This window comes from Oncorhynchus clarkii, chromosome 12, assembly GCF_045791955.1.
Source record: "Oncorhynchus clarkii lewisi isolate Uvic-CL-2024 chromosome 12, UVic_Ocla_1.0, whole genome shotgun sequence".
Lineage (NCBI taxonomy): Eukaryota > Metazoa > Chordata > Actinopteri > Salmoniformes > Salmonidae > Oncorhynchus > Oncorhynchus clarkii.
In genome coordinates, this window is record NC_092158.1 from 72744209 (window position 1) to 72771993 (window position 27785).

The 27785-nt window shown below is 44.8% G+C and overlaps 1 protein-coding gene across 3 annotated transcripts; it reads left to right on the plus strand.

Moving 5' to 3' along the window:
- Nucleotides 1–4860: 4860 nt before the first annotated feature.
- LOC139421221 (integrator complex subunit 1-like) lies at nucleotides 4861–26057 on the plus strand. Of its 3 annotated transcripts, none has more exons than XM_071171903.1 (48): nucleotides 4861–4896; nucleotides 5331–5412; nucleotides 5510–5794; nucleotides 5908–6104; nucleotides 6194–6331; nucleotides 6430–6595; nucleotides 8007–8112; nucleotides 8245–8431; nucleotides 8642–8787; nucleotides 9086–9227; nucleotides 11644–11820; nucleotides 11985–12093; nucleotides 12162–12282; nucleotides 12421–12498; nucleotides 12678–12859; nucleotides 12984–13080; nucleotides 13176–13267; nucleotides 13374–13434; nucleotides 13539–13736; nucleotides 13956–14085; nucleotides 14170–14349; nucleotides 14520–14669; nucleotides 14765–14944; nucleotides 15079–15183; nucleotides 15407–15574; nucleotides 15772–15883; nucleotides 15990–16148; nucleotides 16277–16423; nucleotides 16608–16706; nucleotides 17139–17260; nucleotides 17552–17809; nucleotides 18006–18165; nucleotides 19945–20076; nucleotides 20624–20804; nucleotides 21047–21176; nucleotides 21250–21365; nucleotides 21490–21577; nucleotides 21717–21988; nucleotides 23123–23252; nucleotides 23363–23496; nucleotides 23686–23878; nucleotides 24157–24284; nucleotides 24425–24531; nucleotides 24719–24832; nucleotides 24929–24999; nucleotides 25113–25204; nucleotides 25437–25546; nucleotides 25718–26057. In XM_071171903.1, exons 2-48 carry the CDS (start codon nucleotides 5358–5360, stop codon nucleotides 25831–25833), a joined length of 6621 nt encoding a protein of 2206 aa, XP_071028004.1. In that variant the 5' UTR covers nucleotides 4861–4896; nucleotides 5331–5357; the 3' UTR covers nucleotides 25834–26057. The 3 variants fall into 3 exon arrangements, 2 of the variants coding, with proteins under 2 accessions (XP_071028004.1, XP_071028005.1); XM_071171904.1 differs by having other exon boundaries at nucleotides 4874–4896; nucleotides 21050–21176; nucleotides 25718–25995; XR_011635603.1 differs by lacking the exons at nucleotides 23686–23878; nucleotides 24157–24284; nucleotides 24425–24531; ... (3 more) ...; nucleotides 25437–25546; nucleotides 25718–26057 and having other exon boundaries at nucleotides 4874–4896; nucleotides 21717–21929; nucleotides 23363–23375.
- Nucleotides 26058–27785: the final 1728 nt, after the last annotated feature.

The window sequence follows — 27785 nt, forward strand, 5'->3', positions numbered from 1 at the left end:
TGGGATTGTTTGGCTTGGTGTATAGTTGGGCTGTCTGCAATTCATTATTTTATTGATCATGTGGCGATTTATTAGAAAAATGTGTCCCCCAGATGTTCCACTCCAGCAGTGTCGAAGCCTTTACCTGAGGGAGGACTTGTCTGTTCATGTCTTTGTTTTGACTAAATCAATATTACACAGTAGTGTACTGGGATATGAAACAATAAAGATCAGAGGAGGTGTTAGCTTTTATGCCCACGATATCCCACCGATGATGTATGATGCCGAGCTCGGATAAAATTATCTAGAACAAAGAGCCCCCCGACTGTTTACAGAAGGTTGGAAAATGAACCTCCAGTACCCCAACAGACTGTTAAAGATTAACATATAAATGATGACTTCACTAACTTCTTAAGTCTAGTTATTAGCAGGGTTTGGGAGTAACTGTTTACTTGTAAACTGATTACAAAAAAATAACTCATCAGTTAGGATACCAGCTATTTTCTTTTTTTGAAAAACTAGCTTTTACTATCTATTACTTCTAAATTCAGAAAGGATCATCTTCTAATGCCTCTTAAGGTGAAAGTAATCCAAACATAAGTGAAAGTCATAAGATTTGGTGACTGAGTTTGGGTAATACAAAAGTTAAGTTACTGATTACAATTTTGGACAGATAACTTTAAATTAAGTCCATGGAGAACAAGAGCACCTCCTCCCAGCTGCCCACTGCACTGAGGCTAGGTAGCACGGTCACCACCGATAAATCCATAATAATCGAAAACTTCAACAAGCATTTCTCAACGGCTGTCCATGCCTTCCTCCTGGCTACTCCAACCTTGGCCAACAGCTCCACCCTCCCCGCAGCTACTCGCCCAAGCCTCCCCAGCTTCTCCTTTACCCAAATCCAGATAGCAGATCTTCTGAAAGAGCTGCAAAACCTGGACCCGTACAAATCAGCTGGGCTTGACAATCTGGACCCTTTATTTCTGAAACTATCCGCCGCCATTGTCGCATCCCCTATTGCCAGCCTGTTCAACCTCTCATTCATATCGTCTGAGATCCCCAAGGACTGGAAAGCTGCCGCGGTCATCCCCCTCTTCAAAGGGGGAGACACCCTGGACCCAAACTGTTACAGACCTATATCCATCCTGCCCTGCCTACCTAAGGTCTTCGAAAGCCAAGTCAACAAACAGATCACTGACCATCTCGAATCCCACGTACCTTCTCCACTGTGCAATCTGGTTTCCGAGCCGGTCACGGGTGCACCTCAGCCACGCTAAAGGTACTAAACGATATCATAACTGCCATCGATAAAAGACAGTACGGTGCAGCCGTCTTCTTCGACCTGGCCAAGGCTTTCGACTCTGTCAATCACCATATTCTTATCGGCAGACTCAGTAGCCTTGGTTCTTCTAATGACTGCCTTGCCTGGTTCTCCAACTACTTTGCAGACAGAGTTCAGTGTGTCAAATCGGAGGGCATGTTGTCCGGTCCTCTGGCAGTCTCTATGGGGGTGCCACAGGGTTCAATTCTCGGGCCGACTCTTTTCTCTGTATATATCAATGATGTTGCTCTTGCTGCGGGCGATTCCCTGATCCAGCTCTATGCAGACGACACCATTCTGTATACTTCTGGCCCTTCCTTGGACACTGTGCTATCTAACCTCCAAACGATCTTCAATGCCATACAACACTCCTTCCGTGGCCTCCAACTGCTCTTAAATGCTAGTAAAACCAAATGCATGCTTTTCAACCGTTCGCTGCCTGCACCCGCACACCCGACTAGCATCACCACCCTGGATGGTTCCGACCTAGAATATGTGGACATCTATAAGTACCTAGGTGTCTGGCTAGACTGTAAACTCTCTTTCCAGACTCATAGCAAACATCTCCGATCCAAAATCAAATCTAGAATCGGCTTTCTATTTCGCAACAAAGCCTCCTTCACTCACGCCGCCAAACTTACCCTAGTAAAACTGACTATCCTACCGATCCTCGACTTCGGCGATGTCATCTACAAAATGGCTTCTAATACTCTACTCAGCAAACTGGATGCAGTTTATCACAGTGCCATCCGCTTTGTTACTAAAGCACCTTATACCACCCACCACTGCGACCTGTATGCTCTAGTCGGCTGGCCCTCGCTACATATTCGTCGCCAGACCCACTGGCTCCAGGTCATCTACAAGTCCGTGCTAGGTAAAGCTCCGCCTTATCTCAGTTCACTGGTCACGATGGCAACACCCAGCCGTAGCATGCGCTCCAGCAGGTGTATCTCACTGATCATCCCGAAAACCAACACCTCATTCGGCCGCCTTTCCTTCCAGTTCTCTGCTGCCTGTGACTGGAACGAGTTGGAGACTTTTATCTCCCTCACCAACTTTAAACATCTGCTATCTGAGCAGCTAACCGATCGCTGCAGCTGTACATAATCCATCGGTAAATAGCCCACCCAATTTACCTACCTTATCCCCATACTGTTTTTATTTATTTACTTTTCTGCTCTTTTGCACACCAGTATCTCTATCTGCACATGACCATCTGATCATTTATCACTCCAGTGTTAATCTGCTAAATTGTAATTATTCGCCTACCTCCTCATGCCTTTTGCACACAATGTATATAGACTCTTTAAAAAATATATATATTTTTTAATTCTACTCTGTTATTGACTTGTTTATTGTTTACTCCATGTGTAACTCTGTGTTGCTGTCTGTTCACACTGCTATGCTTTATCTTGGCCAGGTCGCAGTTGTAAATGAGAACTTGTTCTCAACTAGCCTACCTGGTTAAATAAAGGTGAAAAAAAAAAAGATATTACATTTTACATATTACAAAGAAAGTAGCCTACTCAACCCTGGGTACCGAGTAAAACAAATTAAAAGGTTTGCAATTGTCATAGCAATATGACTTCAACATTGACTTTAGCTTCCTGAGGTGCAAACAAAATGGGAGATTCTGTTTTGGGTGGATTTCTCCTTAAAAACATTGACTCATAGTTACCCATGAGTTGTTTCTGAAGAAACAGACTACTCACAAACTGTTTTTTCAGGTTTGTGGACCTCCCATGTGACACAAGATTTATATTTGGAACATGACTAAGCATTCCACTGATTTGTCCAAAATATGTGTAATATTAAAAACACTTTATGTAACACACTGTCAGGTTACAGGGCTATGGAAACATGTGGTGAAGCAGTTTCAGTTTGTGTTAGTAGTCTGCTATGAAAGACTAGTATTCAGCAATATAGTCTCTGAATAAGATGTAGGCTAGTTTGTTGCTATTAGAGAAAGTGTCAAACATGTCTGATGTAATAGCATGGAGAATACTGTAACAGTGTCGCATGTAGGATAAAAGGCTCATCTTTTGGTTTGGGAATAGTAAGGCTTTGTTATGCACTATAATTGTGTCATCAGATAAATGGAATGTGTAACATGAAAGGAGAGCACAATTGCCATGCCGTTTTTCATAAGTAGTAACTTTAACCAGATACAAGAGCTAAAGCATTTTCACTAACAAGGCTAGATTACAAGCACATGTTTTTTTTTCTCCCCAATATGTGCTTTACAGTGTGTGCCTTTCTGGGTGACAGGTCTGTTTTCTTTGTCTGGCACAATCAGTAATGTATGTTTCCATGCCTGACATCATTGTGAGGATTCTTGGAAACCTTATTCCTTTTCCAAAGCTTTTAGGCAAATAGTGCCACCCATAACAACACCCACTGCCAGACATTATTACACTTGGCCTAGGCCTACTTGTGAAACTGGGGAAATTACATTATAGGATAAATACAATTACAATGGGAACATTAGTCATACATGATTTTAATGAAAAATATCTTAATACATTTTGATTAATAACACAATGCAGATGTTTCTATCCTTATTAGCCTATAGCCTAATCTGCATTTAGTTTGTGATCTACACAGTACCAGCACATTTTTCAACCTCAGGAGGCTGAAGAAATTCGGCTTGTCACCAAAAGCACTCACAAACTTCTACAGATGCACAATCGAGAGCATCCTGTCGGGCTGTATCACTGCCTGGTACGGCAACTGCTCCGTCCACAACCTTAAGGCTCTCCAGAGGGTAGTGAGGTCTGCACAACGCATCACCGGGGGCAAACTACCTGCCCTCCAGGACACCTACACCACCCGATCTCACAGGAAGGCCATAATGATCATCAAGGACAACAACCACCCGAGCCACTGCCTGTTCACCCCGCTATCATCCAGAAGGCGAGGTCAGTACAGGTGCATCAAAGCTGGGACCGAGAGACTGAAAAACAGTTCTATCTCAAGGCCATCAGACTGTTAAACAGCCACCACTAACATTGAGTGGCTGCTGCCAACACACTGACTCAACTCTAGCCACTTTAATAATGGGAATTGATGGGAATTGATGTAAAATATATCACTAGCCACTTTAAACAATGCTACTTAATATAATGTTTACATACCCTACATTATTTATCTCATATGCATACGTATATACTGTACTCTATATCATCTACTGCATCTTTATGTAATACATGTATCACTAGCCACTTTAAACTATGCCACTTTGTTTACATACTCATCTCATATGTATATACTGTACTCGATACCATCTACTGCATCTTGCCTATGCCGCTCTGTACCATCACTCATTCATATATCTTTATGTACATATTCTTTATCCCTTTACACTTGTGTGTATAAGGTAGTAGTTTTGGAATTGTTAGCTAGATTACTCGTTGGTTATTACTGCATTGTCGGAACTAGAAGCACAAGCATTTCGCTACACTCGCATTAACATCTGCCATGTGTATGTGACAAATACATTTTGATTTGATTTGATGTTCTTCAACGCTTACCATTGCACGGGCGGGACTTCCGTTCGAGACGCGGGAACTTCCGTTCGGGAATACAACATGGAAGTGAGAACGGGTCTATTTCTTTTTGATATTCAATAGTTTGCAATTCCAACAGTCAGTCATAATTACCCATGCATGTTGGAAACGAACTAACACGTAGTTGTTTATCTAACCAGCTTTTTCCGATGTAATTGCTTGTAGCTAGTTACTAGCTAACTCACATACCGGTAACCTTAGGTAGCCGCTGTCTATAATGCTTCACAATAACAGTAACGTTAGTTAGCGAGCTAATAGCTGCTGCTTAGCCCTTTCAGTTTGACAAATGCCAAAGGTTTTAGGCACTTTTTGGGGATAAATCCGTTATCGTGATGTAAAAATGCTTTACAAATCAGCAGCCTCGATGTTGAGATGAGATAATTATTTACCGACCAGTTTCCAGGTAGCTATGCTAACTAGCTATCTATGTGTCTCACGTTGAAATCTCTGCACCCACACAGTACATGATTTGGCAGTGAGTGTACACAATGAATCGTCCCAAGCCTACAACGATCAGGCGGCCTAGTGCAGCAAAGCCCTCAGGTATGTACAGTATCTAGCTATGTGCACCCACTTTATCTTACTTTTGTCAAACATACAATAATATTACAAGTGTTTCTCTTCAAAATGTTGCCAATAGGGCACCCTCCTCCTGGAGATTTCATAGCATTGGGGTCAAAGAGTGGCGGAGAGTCCAAAGCACCTGCAGTTCTCCTTAAGCCAGCGTCCACCTTACCCACTGACCGTAAACGGGAGACTTCCTCGTCACTTCCATCCTCCTCTGGCCTATCCGGCCTCGTGAAGCGCCCCAAGATCTCCTCTACCCCTCCTGTCAGCGCCCTAGGACGACTGGCTGATGTGGCAGCAGTGGACAAAAGGGCTATATCGCCTTCGATCAAGGAGCCCTCAGTGGTGCCCATAGAAGGTAGGAAACAGTTTCAATTCAAATATGTTTTTCAGTGGAATAGGTAGTGGTGAATCCTGTGTCTGTGATGTGCTGTGACTGTGCATATTACTAACACAATGGTTCTCTTGCAGTCCCCCCAGCAGTGCTCCTGGATGAGATTGAGAATGCAGAGCAGGATGGAAATGATGATCGCATTGAAGGGGTGCTCTGTGGAGCTGTCAAACAGCTGAAGATGAACCGGGCCAAACCTGACATAACACTATACCTCAGCCTCATGTTCCTGGCCAAGATTAAGCCCAATCTCTTCGCCACTGAAGGCATTATTGAGGTGAGATTTGGAACCCAACATTTTACAATCAGTTCCATACCATTGTTATACAGATTGGTTCATGACTTTCTCTATCTGTCTGCGGACAGGCCTTGTGTAGTCTCCTTCGCCGGGATGCCTCCATCAACTTCAAAGCAAAGGGCAACAGTCTGGTGTCTGTGCTAGCCTGCAACCTGCTGATGGCAGCCTATGAGGAGGATGAGAACTGGCCAGAGATCTTTGTCAAAGTGAGAATCACTCATCATTCCTATTGGATTTCTGTTTGTATTCTAGCTGCATTGTTACCACTGTTGTGCGCTCTTTAACATGTTCTTGTTCTTTTCAGGTGTACATTGAGGACTCTTTAGGGGAGCGAATTTGGGTAGACAGTTCCCATTGTAAGAATTTTGTGGACAATATCCAGACTGCCTTCAGTACCAAAATGCCCCCAAAGAGTATGCTGCTGCAGTTGCAGACTGACACTGGCCGCTCCGGTGGAGATATCAGTGCAGGTATAGTACTGTATGTACAGTTTAAGTTGGAAGTTTACATACATACACTTAAGTTGGAGTCATTAAAACTTGTTTTTCAACCACTCTACAAATTTCTTGTTAACAAACTATAGTTTTGGCAATTCGGTTAGGACATCTACTTTGTGTACAGCAAAGGACCATGTGAAGATGCTGGAAAAAACGGGTACAAAAATATCTATATCTACAGTAAAACAAGTCATATATCAACATGACTTGAAAGGCCGCTCAACAAAGAAGAAGCCACTGCTCCAAAACCGCCATAAAAAAAGCCAGACTACGGTGTGCAACTGCAAATGGGGACAAAGCTTGTACTTTTTGGAGAAATGTCCTCTGGTCTGATGAAACAAAAATAGAACTGTTTGGCCTTAATGACCATCGTTATATTTGGAGGAAACGGGGGAGGCTTGCAAGCCGAAGAACACATCCCAACCGTGAAGCACGGGGGTGGCAGCATCATGTTGTGGGTTTGCTTTGCTGCAGGAGGGACTGGTGCACTTCACAAAATAGATGGCATCATGAGGGAGGAAAATTATGTGGATATATTGAAGCAACATGTCAAGACATCAGTCAGGAAGTTAAAGCTTGGTCACAAATGGGTCTTCCAATAGGACAATGACCCCAAGTATACTTCCAAAGTTGTGGAAAAATGGCTTAAGGACAACAAAGCCGAGGTATTGGAGTGGCCATCACAAAGCCCTGACTTCAATCCTATAGAAAATGTGTGGGCAGAACTGAAAAAGCATGTGCGAGCAAGGAGGCCTACAACCCTGACTCAGTTACACCAGCTATGTCAGGAGGAATGGGCCAAAATTCACCCAACTTATTGTGGGAAGCTTGTGGAAGGCTACCTGAGACGTTTGACCCAAGTTAAACAATTTAAAGGCAATGCTACCAAACACTAATTGAGGGTATGTAAACTTCTGACCCACTGAGAATGTGATGAAAGAAATAAAAGCTGGAATAAATCCTTCTCTCCACTATTATTCTGACATTTCACATTCTTAAAATAAAGTGGTGATTCTAACTGACCTAAAACAGGGACTTTTTACTAGGATTAAATGTCAGGAGTTGTTAAACTGAGTTTAAATGTATTTGGCTAAGGTGTATGTAAACTTCTGACTTCAACTGTATGTACCTACCGGTTTGTTCAGGTGTGAATCCTGTGACATTGGATTTGACTCTTAATCATTACTACGTCATTTAACATTGGGCGGTAGCCTAGCAGTTAAGAGCGTTAGGACAGTAACCAAAAGGTTGCTGGTTCGAATCCCCAAGCCGACTAGGTGAAAAGTCTGTCTTTGCCCTTGAGCAAGGCACTTAACCTTAATTGCTCTTCTGAGTCGCTCTGGATATGAGCGTCTGCTAAATGACTAGAATGTCAACTTTCCAGGGAGCAGTCCTCACCCCTCCACCCCAGATGAGGATGACAGCCAGACTGAATTGCTGATTGCTGAGGAGAAACTTAGTCCTGAAGATGATGGACAAGTTATGCCAAGGTATTTGGGCAAAGGCTACATATACAGTAGCAATAATATATTGATTGCCTTTCTGTATTGCATGTCTGCTTCTACTTAGACCGATCCGTTTATTGGACCGTTTGTGTTCATTCACTCTTCATCTCATTGTAGGTACGAGGAGCTGTCTGAGAGTGTGGAGGACTATGTTCTAGATGTCCTGAAGGACCAGTTGAACCGCAGGCAGCCCATGGACAATGTGTCCCGTAACCTGCTGCGTCTGCTCACTGCCACCTGTGGCTACAAGGAGGTGCGGCTTATGGCTGTGCAGAGGCTAGAGATGTGGCTGCAGAATCCAAAGGTGAGAGGAGGAGTAACACTTGGCTACCCACATCACCATCACTAGTTAACAGGAATCATCATTTCATTGGCAGTTGTGGTCTAAAGTGGACATTAGAGCCATCTCCTTCCAAACTCAAATCTAACATGTAAATTCATCTGTTTGCATGAAATTGAATCTGACAGTGAACTAGTGTTCTGTTATGTATAATGAAGCCTTTTGTCTCTGCAGCTGACCCGTCCAGCTCAGGACCTTCTCATGTCTCTCTGTATGAACTGCAACTCCCATGGAGCGGACGACATGGAGGTGATCTCCAACCTCATCAAGATCCGCCTGAAACCTAAAGTCATCCTCAATCACTACATGCTCTGTGTCAGGTCTGCAGGTCTTCTCTTATGGCCATATGATTTAGTTTGGATAGTCCCCTACACATGGTTTATAGATGTTCAACCAAGTACGCAGGGGCCTCAACCACAAACCCTTACCCTAACTTCATGTCCTCATCCTGGTTCAATCCAAACCTCAACCCAAACAAGTTGTTGCATATCAACATACATGATGTGTTCAATGTTGTTAGTTTGAACATCCTATAGGGGACCATTTATATTTCAAAAGCCTTGGTGCAGAGCGCTTTATTCATACACTTAACTGTGCTGTCTGGCCTTTGATTACCAGGGAGCTACTGAATGCACACAAAGACAACCTGGGAACCATGGTGAAGCTGGTGATCTTCAACGAGCTGTCCAATGCCAGGAACCCCAACAACATGCAAGTCCTTCACACACTGCTCCAGCACAGCCCAGAGCAGGCCCCTAAGGTGAGGGAGTATTCCATGCTGACATGACAGCTGGGGAAATTTTTTTAAAATGTTACTGTGGGGAAAGTAAATATATGTGGTTCACAGTGCTCGAAATTAAGGCTTGTCTGGGGCAAAAAAAATAATAAAAAATGAATGTTTGTCAACCAGAATATAGATTTTAGTTGTCCGAATGGACAAGTAGAAAAATCAATATCAAACAATTGACATTCTGAGTAAATTACCTATATTCCTATTTGCTAAAGCCTATTTCAATCAATATGTTTTATTTACACAAAGCAAGAGAACAGTGTAGACATAGCTAACGCCTCGATCACACCAACAGTGTCGTTGCGCAAAATGGTACATCATCTGGATATGTGTGCAACAAAAGTTAAACATTCACCTTCCACTACCATTTCTGTCAAGCCCACTACGCATACAATTTTTTGCATACGTTTGATAAATCCAACGTATGCACCACACAGAAAGCACTGCAACTGCCTCTACAATGCAATGCTGCAGGGCAAACGCAGCGGTCCAGGAATGTACTTCTGTTGTACTAAAACGCAATGATGCTGTCGGTGTGATCGAGGTGTAAGAGTCTGACCAAAGCAGCACAAAATATCCAGTCAGAATATATATATTCTTCTCTCTCGAGAATGTCGGATGATCTGGCCCAATAGCCAAAGTCTATTTATATAGAGGACACTCCAGTGTCTTATTGTTATAGAAGCCCACATTTTCATTTGATATTAATGACTTGCTAGTTTTCTCTTGCCGTGCTATTTCATGATCGCAAAGTTTTTAAGTTGCTTTTAAATAACTCAAACAGGGGAGGCCTAAGGTAATAATGAGAGATGTCACGAACTGGCTCAAAGCCTGTAACAAAAGGGAGACAACGTGGAGATAAGGAGTAACAAAACATATATTTATTAAGTAAACCAAGTACAATATGCAATGGTGTGTGTAATCAGTAGTGTAAGTGAGTGTTTTGCTTGCATGAATGTGATAATGCAGGGTGTTGAAAGGTGCCAAATCAAACAACCAAAAACCACCAAGATACACAACAAAATCTTTAAAGGTGTCTGCGTGGAGAGAGTCTCTTCCATGAATGGGGAAGTGGTGTATTTATCCTGGGACACACCGGGCCCAGGTGTTTCCCATGTAGCTGACGACCCTCCTAACTCCGCCCACCGGCATCCTAATAAGGAAACAAGAACAAAGAGAGAATACGGCAGACAGAGTGGGAGGGTCGTCACAGAGAGATAAAAAATAATAGCAAGATATAAAGATCAAATGAGTATTTTGAACAAACCTTACAGTTGAGCAAAGAATTAAAAGACAGAAATGATCCATGCATGTGAGGTTGGGGGAAAAAAGTTGCGAACCAACTAATTAAAGTATCATAAAGCATTAAGTCCAATTAAAGTTATGAAGACTGTTTTCCAAACGATTCTAATAAAGTATTTAAATGTCCTAAAGTTGCGGCTTTTAAATGGGAATAATTCTGAAAGTCGGGAGTCTATGCTATTCTCAATCACAGATTTATTTTAGGCCACAGAGTGAAATTAAGCGAACAATACCGAGATCGAAAAATCTAATGATGAGTCCAAAAAACTTATGCTACAGCAGAGGAAAGCTTATGAAAGAAATGATGCAGTGTGTGCAACCTACCTACAACGTATAAAGTATCCACGGCCTAATAAGAGAGGAAGATGAGGGAATATATGCGAATCAGTTTGTAATTATCCAGTTCTGAGGAAAGCAGAGTTGCTCTGGAGCCCATGATGAGTTACATCCCATCACATGATGCAACAAGAGCACAGCCAGCATGGCTCGTTGACTGTGTGTCACTCGCTCCATCTGCCCGCTCACAGACACACAGATGGCCAGAAAGGCTACTACACATTTATTTTGTGCCACAGCTCCACCTGAGTGGAATAGGCTATTTGAAAAAGATGTCTGCCTAAATATCTTTTGTCTATGTCACGATTTTGCTCATCCCTTCTGTAAGCATGTGATCCAAATGCTTGGCAGTCTTCAAACCAATATTAACCGGGCTACACACGGCTGTACCTTTCCTCTAATACAGGACTAGAGAAGGCAAAGTACACTACATTCCGATTTTTCAGGGGGTGCTGCATCATCCTCAGCACCCCTACTTCCCGTTGTTATGCCCTTTTGGCCGATGGCGTTAGACTTTTTTTGGGGGGGGGACATGTGACTTTAGCTTTCAGACAATTAAAACATTTAATGTCAAGCCCGGGTTCAGAAATGGACTTGTATAAGCTTTATTGGCTTTGGATTGAAGTACATGTTTTTTTTTCTCGGATTGATCACACTTTTACTTTATTTTTAATAACTGAAACACAAGAGGGAGATGTTGTTTAGAAACCACTTAAAGCTGTCCTCTCCCTTCTGATCCTCTCCTTAGTTCCTGGCCATGGTGTTCCAGGACCTGCTGACCAATAAGGATGATTACCTGCGTGCCTCTCGAGCCTTGCTGAGAGAGATCATCAAACAGACCAAGCACGAGATCAACTTCCAGTCCTTCTGCCTGGGTCTGATGCAGGAAAGGAAGGAGGCCACCTACGTTGACATGGAGTTCAAAGTGAGCTCATGATCTTTATATTACTCCCACCTTGTCTCGGTCTCCTGTACCATTAAATAACTCACCCCCTACCTAGTTACATGCTCTTCTGTGCCTCTTCACCGATGAATAACTTCTGTGTTCTCTTTGGATCTGAGCTCATGCTCTCTGTCTGTTTTCCACAGGAACGCTTTGTGATCCAGGTGACAGACCTGCTCACGTGCTCCATGATGCTGGGCATCACAGCTCAGGTCAAGGAGGCTGGCGTTGCGTGGGACAAAGGAGAGAAGAAGAGTAAGTGTTTGTAGTTCTGTGGTTGTCGTCGATGTGGGCATTTTGAACATCCCTTTTGTCTGTTTCAGATCTGGATGGTCTGAGATCCTTTCAGAATAATATCGCTGCCATTCAGAGGGATGCTGTGTGGTGGCTTCACACTGTTGTTCCCACTATTGCCAAAGTGCCATCCAAGGACTACATACACTGGTATGTGTTTGGGAGTTTTCGTGCCACTTTGATTGTTCAAAAAGATAAACATAGGAGGAGTTAATTAACATCCTACAATAGTTACTTAAGATAATATTCTACCCATGTAATGAAAATATACTTGTTTCTTTTCCCCAGTCTTCACAAGGTGCTTTTCACGGAGCAACCAGAGACCTACTACAAGTGGGATAACTGGCCCCCTGAGAGCGACAGAAAGTGAGCATCTCTACCCAACCTTTGTTTTAGATTCGTTTTATTTATGGCTGTCTGTCTGTCCCTGCTGTCTGTCCCTGCTGTCTGTCCCTGCTGTCTGTCCCTGCTGTCTGTCCCTGCTGTCTGTCCCTGCTGTCTGTCCCTGCTCCGTTGACATCACTTAAATGTTTTACCTCCGGCAGTTTCTTCCTGCGGCTGTGCTCTGAAGTGCCTCTGCTGGAGGACACTCTGATGCGTATCCTGGTCATCGGACTGTCCCGTGACCTGCCCCTGGGCCCGGCCGACGCCATGGAGCTGGCGGACCACCTGGTGAAGAGGGCGGCCGGGGTCCAGTCTGATGGTACAACATCTGCAACAGCAATGGGTAAGCAGAGATTACTTACAGTAGTTAACATTTTCATGAAAAGAGATGACATTGAGGGAACTTTATTTATTTGGCTTTACATGAAGAGGGATATTTCGCTTGTTTCCTGGTTTTGCTTTTGTAGATCTGGATGTGTTGAGAGTAGAGCGGATCCAACTGATTGACGCAGTGCTGAACCTGTGCACCTACCATCACCCAGAGAACATTCAGCTTCCTGCGGGGTATGCTGCTCTCTTTTAGTGTAATTAATCAACTTGCCAGCCAGCTTTGAGTTGATGTTTGTTTTCTGTAAATAACACGTTTGATATTTTTCAAGCTATACTCCTCCGAACCTGGCGATAGCCACACTCTACTGGAAAGCGTGGCTCCTGCTACTTGTGGTGGCCGCTTTCAATCCACAGCAAATAGGTATGAGTCTCAATCAGGTTTCCCTACAAATCATCAGTGTATATATATTAGAACCTTAGACACAAGTTTGACCTTTTGTTACAATCAACCATGTATTTCTCTCCAGGCTTGGCTGCCTGGGACGGCTATCCCACACTGAAAATGCTCATGGAGATGGTTATGACAAAGTAAGTCACATGTATGAAACGTTTATCTGTTTAAACCCAACACATACCAGACTAACTACTCAACGAAGCTCATCTTTCTCCTCCCCCTTTTTCCTGCTTGGCAGTAACTACTCCTATCCTCCGTGTACGGTGGCCGATGAGGAGACCAAGACCGAGATGATCAACAGGGAGCTGCAGGTGTCCCAGAGAGAGAAGCAGGAGATCCTGGCCTTCGAGAGCCACCTGGCGGCTGCCTCCACCAAGCAGACCATCACAGAGAGCAACAGCCTGCTGCTGTCCCAGCTCACCAGTCTGGACCCACAGTAATACTCCTTTATACCTGCACCTTGTCGACTACTTTTAGGGACTCTTCCTAGACACAGATTAAGTCTAGTCCTAGACTAAAAAAAAGCATACTACATGGAGAATCTCCATTGGATGGTCTTCTAAGGCCACAACTAGGCTTAAGCTGGGTCTGGGAAACTGGCCCATTTTCATTAATTTGATAATAAGTGGTAATCTTACTTGTTTCTTTTTTCTAGGGGCCCCCCTCGCAAACCCCCACCCGCAGTCCAGGAGCAGGTGAAGAGCCTTAACCAGTCCCTTCGCCTGGGTCACCTCCTCTGTCGCTCTCGCAACCCTGACTTCCTGCTCAACATCATCCAGAGACAGGTAAACAAGAGCACATCCTCTCTTGCCAATAGAAAGTATTCTCTCTGGAAGGAACTCTACAACTGTGTTCTATGTTTTCCCCAGGCCTCCTCTCAGTCAATGCCCTGGCTGGCTGACCTGGTGCAGTCCAGTGAGGGGTCCTTAGACGTGCTGCCTGTGCAGTGCCTGTGTGAATTCCTGCTTCACGATGCTGCAGATGACAACTTGCCCATCGAGGATGACGAGGAAGGAGAGAGCAAAGAGCAGAGAGCCAAGAAAAGACAAGTATGCCGCCGTTTCTTAACAGCTATCATATTTTTTGTTTGTTCTGAATAGCTTTTGTGGTCAGAGAAATCACTGACTCCAGCATCTCAACGGATACACTTGTCATGTTTTGTTTAATCCACACAAAACAACAAATGCAATTTTTTCTCTTGTCTCTCTCGCTACACCAGAGGCAACAAAAGCAGCGGCAGCTCCTTGGACGGCTGCAGGATCTGCTGTTGGGTCCTAAAGCTGACGAACAGACCACGTGTGAGGTGTTGGACTACTTCCTGCGCCGCCTCAGCTCTTCTCAAGTGGCGTCAAGAGTCCTGGCTATGAAGGTGCATTATAAGAGACAGGACACGCTAATATGAGTGTTTCATTGATTTGCTGAGGAGATGTATTCATCTACTTTGGTTGATCGGCTGTTGTTCAGGGTCTGTCTCTGGTGCTGACTGAGGGGGGTCTGAAGGATGGAGAGGAGAGGGACCAGCCCATGGAGGAGGACTCCAGAGATGCTGAGCTCCTGCCAGGATACGAGTGGCTCCTGCAGGACCTCCCCAAGCTTCCCCTGTTCGACAGCGTCCGGGGCATGACCTCCACCGCTCTGCAGCAGGTCAGTAGGGAACTGGTCTAGATTGTTTGTACCAATGTGAACCGTATTTAGCCTCATTGTCAGGTTGTAGCTGACAGTTTTTTTCGCTGAAGGAATGTGGCAAGAATGTGTGTTGTGTTTCTGTTCTTCCCCAGGCCATCCACATGGAGACAGACCCACAGACCATCAGCGCCTACCTCATCTACCTGTCCCAGCATGCACCAGTGGAGGAGCAGGCGTCTCACAATGACCTCGCTCTGGTAGCCCTGACACCTCTTATCCTCAGTCATACCTCCAATTATTTACCTGGGTTATGTGTTCAGTCGAGCACCCCGTAGCAAAAAGTTTTGCACGGACAACTAAAGTCTGTGTTCTTATTGAACAAGTTCAGGTAGTTTCAAAACGTTTTTTTCCCTACTGAACACGACCCTGTATTGCCTTCATAGTTAGATACTGAGGTGGGTTTGATTTGGGATCCTCTAGGATGTGGCCCGTCTGATTGTCGAGCGCTCCACCATAATGAACAGCCTGTTCTCCAAGTACTCCTGCCGGCCCGAGTCAGACGCTGTGCTCTCAGCCCTCATCTCCATCTTCTCGAGCTACATCAGGAGGATGAGGAAGACCAAGGAGGGAGAGGACCTCTACAGCTGGGTGAGGATTGGATGATTACTGGGAGGGGGTGGGGGGGTAACCTCACATTTTCTACATCTAAATGGAAGATGGTTTCAGACTGATGGTTTCATATTGGTAGACCCTTAGTGATCATTTCAACTAGAGGTGCTTGCTGTCAATACAGTTGTCACTGAAATTACATTACTCCTTTGACCTTTGACTATTGAACTCTATAGTCAGAATCTCAGGACCAGGTGTTTCTGCGTTGGACCACAGGGGAGACAGCCACCATGCACATTCTGGTGGTCCATGCCATGGTCATTCTCCTGACGCTCGGGCCACCCAAAGGTATGTATCTCTGAATATCACACTTGTTGTTACAAACATGGCCTGTCTACTGTACCTCAGTCTCGGTTTTCAGTGTATAGTATGATTCATGTGTCTCTGTTCTCAGAGGAGAGTGACTTCTTCAACCTCCTGGACATCTGGTTCCCCGACAAGAAACCCCTCCCCACCGCCTTCCTGGTGGACACCTCCGAGGAGGCCCTGCTGCTACCTGATTGGTTGAAGCTGAGGATGATCCGGTCAGAGGTTTCACGATTGGTGGATGCAGGTACAAGTCCAAACACATTAAATGCATGCAGGTAGAAGGGTATATGGTGTAGGTCTAACAGAGTAAAATACGACCGTGTATAAAAAATATAATTCTGGCATTTATGATACAATGTCTGTCCTCTGCAGCGCTGCAGGATCTGGAGCCCCAGCAGCTGCTGCTGTTTGTCCAGTCATTTGGCATCCCTGTGTCCAGTATGAGTAAACTGCTGCAGTACCTGGACCAGGCTGTATCCCACGACTCACAGACACTGGAACAGAACATCATGGACAAGAGTGAGAGAACTTGACCACAAACTATCCTACTACACTAGATCTATGCCACGTGGATAATGTTTGCCTCAGTTATGTAGCTAGTGCTCATAGGATTTATTCCTGAAGATTCTGTGCATAAATCTGACTATTTAGCGCTGACGGTATGTTCTCTATTCCTGATGTTTCTGCATGTCCTGTGCTACAGACTACATGGCTCATCTGGTGGAGGTGCAGCATGAGCGAGGCGCCACAGGGGGGCACACTTTCCACGGGTTGCTCAGCTCCTCTCTCCCTCCTCACAGAGGTCAGTCAGGGAAAGGGGAATACTTAAGTCAGTGGTACTACTGAATGCATTCAACTAAAATGTGTCTTCCGCATTTAACCTAACCCCTCTGAATCAGAGTGGTGTGGGGGGCTGCCTTAATTGACATCCACGTCTTCGGCACCCGGGGAACAGTGGGTTAACTGCCTAGCTCAGGGGCTGAACGATAGATTTGTACCTTGTCAGCTCGGGATTCGATCCAGCAACCTTTCGCTTACTGTCCCAACACTCCTACCCGCCAGGCTACCTGCCACCCCATACAGTCTCTTACTGCTACGACGTGATTACATTTGTTTATGCCTCTCTGTGTTACCTTTCTTATAAATGTTTTGGAACAGCCCAGTATAAACACAGTTTTGGTATTTTGGGTCCATACCGGTCAATAACCGAAGACTATGACGTTTAACCTTACAGATAGTACTGAGGTGAACAGAGCCAAAGTTACTGTGGAAACTCCTAGTGGCTCCTTGAAGATGAGAGCCAATCAGATCCCAGTGATTGGGCCTGAGGATGACCTCACCGGCATGTTGCTTCAGGTAGGAATGTATCTCTGCCTGGAGATTGATGACACATTAATACCTGTCTGAAGTCTTTTTGAAGTTTATGGAGCAAATCATTTTTTCTCTCCGATTTCATCAACCATTTTCTTGTAGTTTGATAAAACAGACACACAAGGCTTTTTTAATCATAACTGCACAAATAGCCTACAGTAAAGTGATTGATTATCCTAGCTGACAGAGTTGTTTGGTTAGTACTATAGTCAGATCTACCACCTGTTTTTCAGAGTGCTGATTGAGGGTCTAATACTTCTGCCTTTGTCTCCACAGATGTTCCCTCTGAAGGTGGACCACCGCAGGCCCAGCCCCCCTACCCGGCCCCTCTCCCTGGCCCTGCAGCAGGCTCTGGCCCAAGAGCTGGTGCGTGCCAAACAGGGGGGGCACCCCCAGAAGGATGGGGTGTCAGTGCGTCTCCTACAGGCCCTGGCTGCCCTGCTCAGCTCTGCCCACGCCGGGGCCCTCGTCATAGCCATGAACCGCAGCCACGCCCTGTCCTGCCCCATGCTGCGCCAGCTGCATCTCTACCAGGTATGATTGATTTACTCTGCTGTCCTTCTAGACAGTGCTGAATCTCTGTCTCTCTCTGTAGCCTATGTATGTATGTGTTTCATCAGTCACCACTACGACAGAATACATGCATGTCTGTCATTACACCAAACAGATGTGAATGTATTGGGTTGTATTTTTCTCCTTCTCTCGGTCTTCCTCCATCTCTTCTACTCAGCGGCTGGTGTTGCAGGACGTGGCCTTCTCCTCTCTCTTCTTCAAGGCTGTCATGGAGATGATGACATGGTTGGAGAACCCGGCCGTGGAGGCGGGGCCGCTGCGGGCCTTGCTCAAGTCCTTCGCTGGACAGTATTCCCAGAAGCACCGGCTCACTGATGGTGGGTGGTCCTTATCATGTCCTTGGCTGCGTACAAAATTATACCCCATTGCACATATACAGTTGAAGTCAGAAGTTTACATACACCTTAGCCAAATACATTTAAACTCATTTTTTTTCACAAATCCTGACATTTAATCATAGTAGACATTCCCTGCCTTAGGTCAGTTAGGATCACCACTTTATTTTAAGTGAAATAGTAGAGAGAATGAATTAATTCAGCTTTAATTTCTTTCATCACATTCCCAGTGGGTCAGAAGTTTACATACACTCAATTAGTGTTTGGTAGCATTGCCTTTAAATTGTTTAACTTGGGTCAAACGTTTCAAGTAGCCTTCCACAAGCTTCCCACAATAAGTTGGGTGAATTTTGACCCATTCCCCCTGACAGAGCTTGTGTAACTGAGTCAAGGTTGTAGGCCTCCTTGCTCACACATGCCTTTTCAGTTCTGCCCACAAATTGTCTATAGGATTGATGTCAGGGCTTTGTGATGGCCACTCCAATACCTTGCCTTTGTTGTCCTTAAGCCATTTTTCCACAACTTTGGAAGTATACTTGGGATCATTGTCCATTTGGAAGACCCATTTGTGACCAAGCTTGAACTTCCTGACTGATGTCTTGAGATGTTGCTTCAATATATCCACATACGTTTCATATCTCATGATGCCATCTATTTTGTGAAGTGCACCAGTCCCTCCTTCAGCAAAGCACCACCACAACATGATGCTGCCACCCCCGTGCTTCACGGTTGGGAAGGTGTTCTTCGGCTTGCAAGCCTCCCCCTTTTTCCTCCAAACATAACTATGGTCATTATGGCCAAACAGTTGTATTTTTGTTTCCAAGGACCAGAGGACATTTCTCCAAAAAGTGTGATCTTTGTCCCCATGTGCAGTTGCAAACCGTAGTCTGGCATTTTTATGGTGGTTTTGGAACAGTGGCTTCTTCCTTCCTGAGGGCCCTTTCAGGTTATGTCGATATAGGACTTGTTTTACTGTGGATATAGATACTTTTGTACCTGTTTCCTCCAGCATCTTCACACGGTCCTTTGCTGTTGATCTGAGATTGATTTGCACTTTCCGCACCAAAGTACGTTCATGTCTAGGAGACAGAACGCGTCTCCTTCCTGAGCGGTATGACGGCTGCGTGGTCCCATGGTGTTTATACTTGCGTACTATTGTTTGTACAGATGAACGTGGTACCTTCAGGCGTTTGGAAATTGCTCCCAAGGATGAGCCAGACTTGTGGAGGTCTACAATATTTTTTATGAGGTCTTGGCTGATTTCTTTTGATTTTCCAATGATGTCAAGCAAAGAGGTACTGAGTTTGAAGGTAGGCCTTGACATACATCCACAGGTACACCTCCAATTGACTCAAATTATGTCAATTAGCCTATCAGAATCTTCTAAAGCCATGACATCATTTTCTGGAATTTTCCAAGCTGTTTAAAGGCACAGTCAACTTACTGTATGCAAACATCTGACCCACTGGAATTGTGATACAGTGAAATAATCTGTCTGTAAACAATTGTTGGAAAAATTACTTGTGTCATGCACAAAGTAGATGTCCTCACCGACTTGCCAAAACTATAGTTGGTTAACAAGAATTTTGTGGAGTGGTTGAAAAACGAGTTTTAATGACTCCAACCTAAGTGTATGTAAACTTCTGACTTCAACTGTATATATTTATGAAACACACACACATACTTGGGCCTAGTCACAGATGGTCAGGTAATCGACTGTTAACAGTGTGGTGATAACTGATTTATGCCTATCCTCTGCAGTTCGTACAGGCTTCCTCCACCTGGCTGAGGCCCTGGCTTATCAGAGGGACTCCGAGGTGGCCGTGAGGGCTATAATCGCCACACTGAAGGCAGGGGAGAGATGTAATGCAGAGCCGGAACTGATAGGCAAAGGTATGGTACTTTAGTGCGTCGTTCACTCTCTCTCAACCTAGAACATCAACTATCCTCACTATTTCTGCTCCAGTTTGGATGTGGTGGCTGATGTTACTCAATTTCCCCAGATCTGTTTGTTTCATTGCCGCCTCTGAGTCTCTGTTTTTCCTTTGTTGACCAGTTCCTTTATGAGTTTATAAGCTCTTCTCTGAAACCAAACCAGACCAGCGGCTTCCAGTTTGTTTATGTCCAATATGGGCTCAGCTCTCCATCAAGCCCAGATGAAGGATGTTTTGACTTTAAACTGGTTGCGGCCAAGCTGTTGATCTAGGTTACGTCGAAATACGATAATGGTAGTTGGTAGTTCATAGTTTTGGTGTGTGGTTTTTGACTTGCCCCTACAATGTTTTATTTTTCCTCTGAATCACAAGATTTTTCCTGAGCTCAGCATCATGGCCAGGTTGTTTTTTTGTTTTTTTTACTTCTGAATGTTCCACCGTAGCTGAGGGAATGGCACAACCATCACATCACGTAACACTCAGTACTGTTTGTTTGTTGTTCCCAGTGTTACAGGGGCTAGTGGAGGGGAAGTCTCCATATTTGGAGGAACTGCTGGCCTTGCTAATGACTATTGGAACAGAGACGGGGACCGGCTCTACCACCGCAGGCCCTGTTGCCATGGTGATAGCGCTGCTTCTCCAGGAGACTGAAGAGCAAGCTGTGAAAATGGAGGTGGATACAAACAAGTAAGCATGTAAATTCTATCACGCCTAAATCATTCAAGACCTGTCTTTTTGCCCTTAGTCAAACAACAACATACACATCTGGTTAACTGTGGCTTTGGCATCTTATGTGTTTTGTAATGCCTTAGAAATATTACTATATTGTATGTTTAATAATCAGTACTTTGTTTGACTAAGGGATTGTATAGATTCATCATTCATGTAGCCTGACCTTGAGCCTGTCGATCTATTCAATTCCCTTTCAGCAGCAGCTCCGAGGTGACAAAGACTGGGTCCAGCTCAGGGCTGCTTGTTGATTGGCTGGGACTTCTTGACCCTGAGGTCACATCTGTGTGTCCAGACCTTCAGCGGAAGCTGCTCTTTGCTCTCAACAAGGTAATCTCAGCGTGTGTGTGTGTGTGTGTGTGTGTGTGTACTTCACCACCTTACTTCATGTGATTTATTCCAGGGTAAAGGAACTCCCTCCTACAGACCATACCTTTTGGCATTGCTGACCCATCAGTCCAACTGGACAACTCTTCATCAGTGCATCAGTGCTCTTCTCAGCAAGCAGCAAGACCAGCGGTCAGACAATATATCAATCCCAAATCATGACCTTCAGCAGTAGTAGTCACACTGACAGTGTTTCCCAAATAGTGAAAGTTGTATTGTAATATTCTGTAGTGGTGTTGTGTATGGTGTTCTCCAGACTGGACCCATCTTCTGCTCTGGACTTCCTGTGGGCCTGCAGTCACATCCCTCGTATCTGGCAGGGCCGGGACCAGAAGACCCCACAGGTAGCACGGTACACCAGTCTAGCCCTCAAATAATGACTTCAATTAATCCAGTCACATGACACAAACCAGAGAACACTATTCCCCCTCAGCCTGACTGCTTCCATCACCTCTCTCTTGTGCTCTCTCCCTCTCTCTCCAGAAACAGACAGATACGTTTGTCCTGCGTTTGAACCCGGAGGAGCTTATCAGTCTGGTGGACCTCATCATGTCAGAGTCTGAGCTCAACAGCCGCGGCGACTCCTCGCCCCCTGCCAACGCCCCCGACAAGGCCAAGAGCACCCTGGACCAAACCTCCTGCTCCCTCATCCAGTCACGGCTGCCCCTGCTCCACAGCTGTTGCCATGGCGACCTGGTGAGAGTGAAGAAAGTCTCGGAATACCTCATCAACTGCACAAAGAAATGGGGAGACAGGTATGGGTGGGGTGTTGGCTCTCGGACTGACATACTTAGTCAGGCTTGTCCAATGGGAATTTAATACTATTTACAGGGTGATCTGTTTGCTATGTGATCTACTTTAGACAAAGACACCCTATCTTTCTCAATACCCCATCTGTTCCTTCAGCAACAGCAGACATGACACTCCATAATATTTTGGTCTCATAAGGTTCACTAAAGTGCCCACAGTTCATTTAGTTAGACATATTTTTCACCCTCCCTAATTAGCCCCAGTATTGAACTTGGTCTTTGGCCTCTTTTAAACTGAGCTGATAAACTTGGGGCCATATCACTAGATTACCCCCAGACGGAACCGATGAAATTCACAGACTGAATGTTCTGTCAGACACAACGCTGTGTGGACCAGGGGAAAGGCGATAATTAGGTCTATTGGTGTGAAATTAAAACGACCAGAAGTCGTGTGTTCTGTGATCTCTTTAAAAGCTCAGTGTATTATAATAAAGCCAAGAGGATTAGGGCTGCAGCTCTAAACGTGCTGCCTATGTTGTGGATTCCTGCTCCGACTTAGCTGCCTGTCAGAGATCAGGGTGCAACTTCTCTTTGTGGAAGCCAAACCTTCTTTCATGAGTCTGCATCTGGTTATTAAACCAATTTTAATGGGGAAACTCTGGCCAAGGTCAAGCAGCAATATTATCTATCCAATTACAATATTTTTATGCACAGCTAAGCTGTCTTGTACAAATAGTTGCGACTGAAAACATGGGTTGCTTAAAACCCATCTTACAAAGCAGACTTGTGTTTGGCCTTGTGTGGGATAAACACTTCCCTGTGTGATAGGCATTCTCTTTAAAGCCTCTTCTTTTAAGGCTCATCGCTAGATTAGCTGGTGTTTATTCCAATTACATGATGGTTGTTGAAGACACAGTGGAATCTGACTCTTGGTCAAGGTTGTTGCTGTTTCTGGAAAACACCGTCAGTGATGACCTGTGAATACAAATCCTGTTGATTCGTAGACGGTCGGACATGCATGAGCCAACTAACCAGGCCTACATCAGACGAGAGCATTGTAGTAGGAGACCATTGTGACTGTCTGCTGTGTGGAAACTGTTGTCTGATGTGTGCTAGCTGACGCCATTGTGTGTTCCTTAGTGTGATGAGTAAGCGGTGCCAGAACCTCCTGCTCCAGCTCTACCTGCACTTCCCAGAGGTCATCCAGCACGTGACCTTACCTGACGCCACCCTGAGCAGCGAGGGGGCTGCCGACGGCACCACATGCAAGGTAGAGAAGCCCTTCAGCTGGCTCAGTCGCTTAACTGTTTCTCAAAGCCGTTGGCTGGCACAGAAGCCGTCAGAGGTCTTAAGGACTGGTGTGTGATCCCTCCCTCTCAGCACGACGTCCTGGTTCACCGTCTGGTCACGTTGCTAGGCGATACGGGAGACACAAAGTCGGCTGAGAACCGGATGTCAGACGCTAACCTGGCCTGCAGGAAGCTGGCTGTGTCCCACCCTGTCCTCCTCCTCAGGTGAACACCATGTTCATTACAAACATAGGATATATGAATTCATGCACCTCTTATGGTAGATTGTAGCTCCATAGCTACGATCACAGACGCTATTTAAAACCACCTTGTGAATGTTTTTGTTCTCACCTTTGCTGTAGTAAGGTGGAACGTCTGGAGAATGATCACAGCTTACCTTTCTTAACTTTCCAGACACTTGCCAATGATCGGAGCGCTTCTCCACGGACGCATCCACCTCAACTTCCAGGAGTTCCGGAGCCAGAACCACCTGACATTCTTCAGCAACGTGCTGGCCATCCTGGAGCTGCTGCAGCCATTAGTGTTCCACAATGAACACCAGAGGGCGCTGCAGGACTGCCTGCTCTCCTTCATGAAGATCCTGCAGGTGAGGGAATGAACACGGAACCTCAGGGTTTTCCATTTGGTTTGGTGACATTTGCTTGTGTTTTTCTTTTTAGCGTTTCAGAGTTATTTGACTTCTCATAGGTGGAGAAAGAATAGATTGTTGCCACTGCTACAGCTGTGGTTGGCTGGATATCTTGACTAGATCTAATGTCCTTTCACAGAACAGTAGTATTTCTACAAGGTCAACTGCTTTGTGCATTAAAATAACTATCTTATTGATCATGGAGTTAATAATGTTGTGGTCCATATTCCCTGCAGAACCTCAGGAGACCTCGTATGCATCCGTTGGCCGTCTTCAGTAAATATGTGCAGTTCATTCAGAAGTATATTACCCACGATGCAGCATCAGCCATTCCCTATCTACAGAAGCATTCCGATATCCTACAGTAAGTCATTGAACTGGGTTTAAAAAAAATGATTATTGAGACATTCGGATTGGCAACACAATTGCATTAATGTTAGTTGTTATTTCACATTGTGTGGAGCAACGAAGGAGTGACTTGTTTTTCTCTGTTTGTCCCACTAGGGGGCTCTCGTCAGAGCACCCTGACGTGCTGCTCAAATCCCTGCTGGCTGGCCTCACCCTGCCTGTGAAGACTGGCTCCTCTGACAGCTCTGCAGAGGACAGAGATGGTAAGCTTATCCACTCGTGAGAACTTTGCCTTGAATGAAAAAACATAAGTGAACACATCAGCAATTTGGCAAGTGAAAAAATGTACAATATATTAATGACACATTTTGACTGCATACTGATGCATATAAATCAACCATCTCGCTAAATGCGGTGTTTTTGACATGTCTCTGGGTTTCCTCTTATCAGATGAGTCGTCCTCTGGTTCCCTGCCCATGGTCAGTATCTCGGCCTCTGTTCCACTGACTGCAGCTGACATGACCAAGTACCTGAAGAAGATCTCCAGGGGAGAAGCCATCGAAGGTCATTAACGTATAATACACTCCCGGGTCAGTTTAACACGTAACTTCAGGGATTTTGCTGAACTTTACCAACATTTTGCTCCCCTCTGTGTTTCAGACGTGCTGGAAGTTCTGACCGAGGTGGAGGACAAGTCCAAGAGGAATCCTGAGATCATCCAGTACTTCACTGTAAGTTCGCCTTCTAATAACACACCTTTATTATGAACAAATAATCCCCCAACACACACTCTGCTGCACCACTCTGTAAGTAAACAGGTTTTCATTTCCGACGCTGCCCTCAGAATGACCTGCAGAGACTGATGACTTCTACTGAGGAGTTGTGTCGTAACATGGCCTTCAGCCTGGCCCTGCGCTGCATTCAGAACAACCCGTGGTAAGATCAGAATGCTGACACTAGGATTTCTCTGCTTATTTTTATAGGAATCGAGAGAGCGAGCGCGCCAGTCGTCTGGCTGGATATTAATTTATCGATGCGTTGTCTAGGAATGTTTAGCTGCAAATGTTGCTGTAGTGATACCTGTAAGGTGTTGTCTTTCATGTAAAACAATGTTTCCTTAAAGTTGTGTGTCCTAATGTAAGAATTGTTTTTTTCGGTGGTGCTGCAGCACTGCAGCAGACTTCCTGCCCACCTTCATGTACTGTATGGGCAGCGGGAACTTTGACGTGGTGCAGACGGCGCTTAGGAACCTGCCAGAATACGTGCTGCTCTGTCAAGGTATGATTGTCCTATCTTCTCAGCACTACACAGCTTCTGTGCTTGGTCCTTATTATGGATCTAAACTCGCAAGTTGGAAAGTAAACTGTTCTGTGTTTTCAAGATGTATAAGGATTCACGCTCAAAGCAAACATGTTTTTTTGTTTTGCTTCATTGTGCTTTTCTCCTCAGAGCATGCAGACATCTTACTCCACAAGGCCTTCTTGGTGGGGATCTATGGGCAGATTGACACCAGCTCTATGATCTCTGAGTCCATGAAGGTCCTGCACATGGAGGCAACAACATGAGGACCCGGAGATACAAGTCCTTCTCCTCTGACGGGAGGCAGTGTCACCATAACATTTTTGTACTGTAGATTTAGACTCGTGTCATACGCAACTGCTCTGTTCTTTTTATCCATTTGGTCATTTCATCAGGATTTATGGATTGATACAAACTGATTCTTTGATTCAAAGGTAATATCGAAGTATTCAAAAGATGGTGATAATGACTATTGTATAAAAAAAAAATATCTCATGCTTGTTTTGCAGTGGTAGCCCGTATTCATTATTTAAAAAAAATAATAAAGCACTATCTATCAACCACTGTCAGAAATGGAAACTTTTGAAATGATGGATTTTTGTCTCTCGTATAATAGAAATAACATCACATAAAACCACGGTGCCATATGACATGTCTTTTCTGTTGCTTCTAACCTCAGAGTTCAGACTAAAATGGTGTCTGTGCTGCATGTTTAAACATTTAAAAGAGAAGTCAGTTACCAGCTGAAATTGTGGAGCATAATCTTTGGAATTTCAGCAGAACTAATTATTGCTTTTGGGCATCAACGTTTCACCACCTCAAACAAGAGAACCGGAGCAACAGTTAATGGAGCAAGACCCTGGTGCCTTCATATTTCATTCCATGCATTCTCTGAGCCAGCTCATGTTTGAAATGGCTGTCATAGTTATGCACTCTTTTCACTGGGGTGTAGAAGACAAATTAAAGGCATGCGATGGAAACCAATTTGCCATGAAAGTGTGAGTTGTTTTGCCCAGTGTCACTGACTTCATCAGAAACCCTCTCGATGGAGTCAAAGGGGTAGACGAGACAACGTGCAGGCATGCAGGTAACCCAGCTAAGTGTTCCTTCCTCACCCATTTATGGGAAATTAACCAAGGCAGTAATTGTTCAATCATACAGACCAAAGCGCTGTTTTGAAGGCTGCATGTGGGCAGGCTGTTTTGGCCAGCACTGAAATGTACTCTGCTGGTGTTGGATTACATGGTGAGACATGGAGAGGAAGCAGTTGGTTAGTGATGGGAGAATCCTATGTGAAGGTGGAACATGCCCACACTGGTGGGTCAGGGGACGCTGTTGTCCGTTGGGACTGACAGCCACTCTACATACTGCACACATGGGGCTGATGAAAGCAACCTCCTTCAATGAGGTCCACACATGTCCAATGATCTGCTCGCTGCTACCCTTTTAACATGTCATAATTGATCGGAAGCTTGGGGTGGATATGTCTTCAAATGTGCAAGTGATTCTGCCACCATCATGGTTTTCACTGTTATATGTGCTGCTGTGCATAGTCAATTGGAATGAAAAAGACTCTTGGATGGGTTGACTAATTGTCCAAATATGTTTATTATTGCTTGTAGTGCAAACAATTGTGCTACAATTTCTTCAAAAAAAGCCTCTTGTATTATTTAGTTTGTATTTGAAAACATGTTGCCTCGCATTTGTTTTGAGTGTATTTTTATATCTATACTTTTCCAAATTTGTTAGAAATCTATTGCTTTTAAACTATCTACTGCAATTGTTCTACTTGTCTGTGCTCTCCTCCCACTGTTTGTTTTTTGGTTAATGAGTTAATTGCACCTGTAAGGTGTTCTCTAGTTCACACAGTTTGGAGTTGAAAGTTGTGTTTGTGGTTATCCATCAGCTAGCAACAGATGCCGTAGCTGCCTGGGCTCTTGGTGAGGCGCCAGCATCCTATTGCCTTGGTGGCAGTGAGGCGGAACAGAGATGAGTGACAGCCAGTGAGGAGGAGGAGATGGAAAGAGAGGGCTGTCATTAACTAGCCTGATGGGCCACTGACATGCTAATAACCTCTGCCTTGATTCATCATCACATCAGACTAGCGTTTGATGCCCTCAGAAGCACCTGGTGATGTGGTCTGTACTAAAGCCGTCTCAATGTGCCATGCTCCGAGTTAATCATTTTTACTGCTGCACATGAGGTATTTTGTAACATC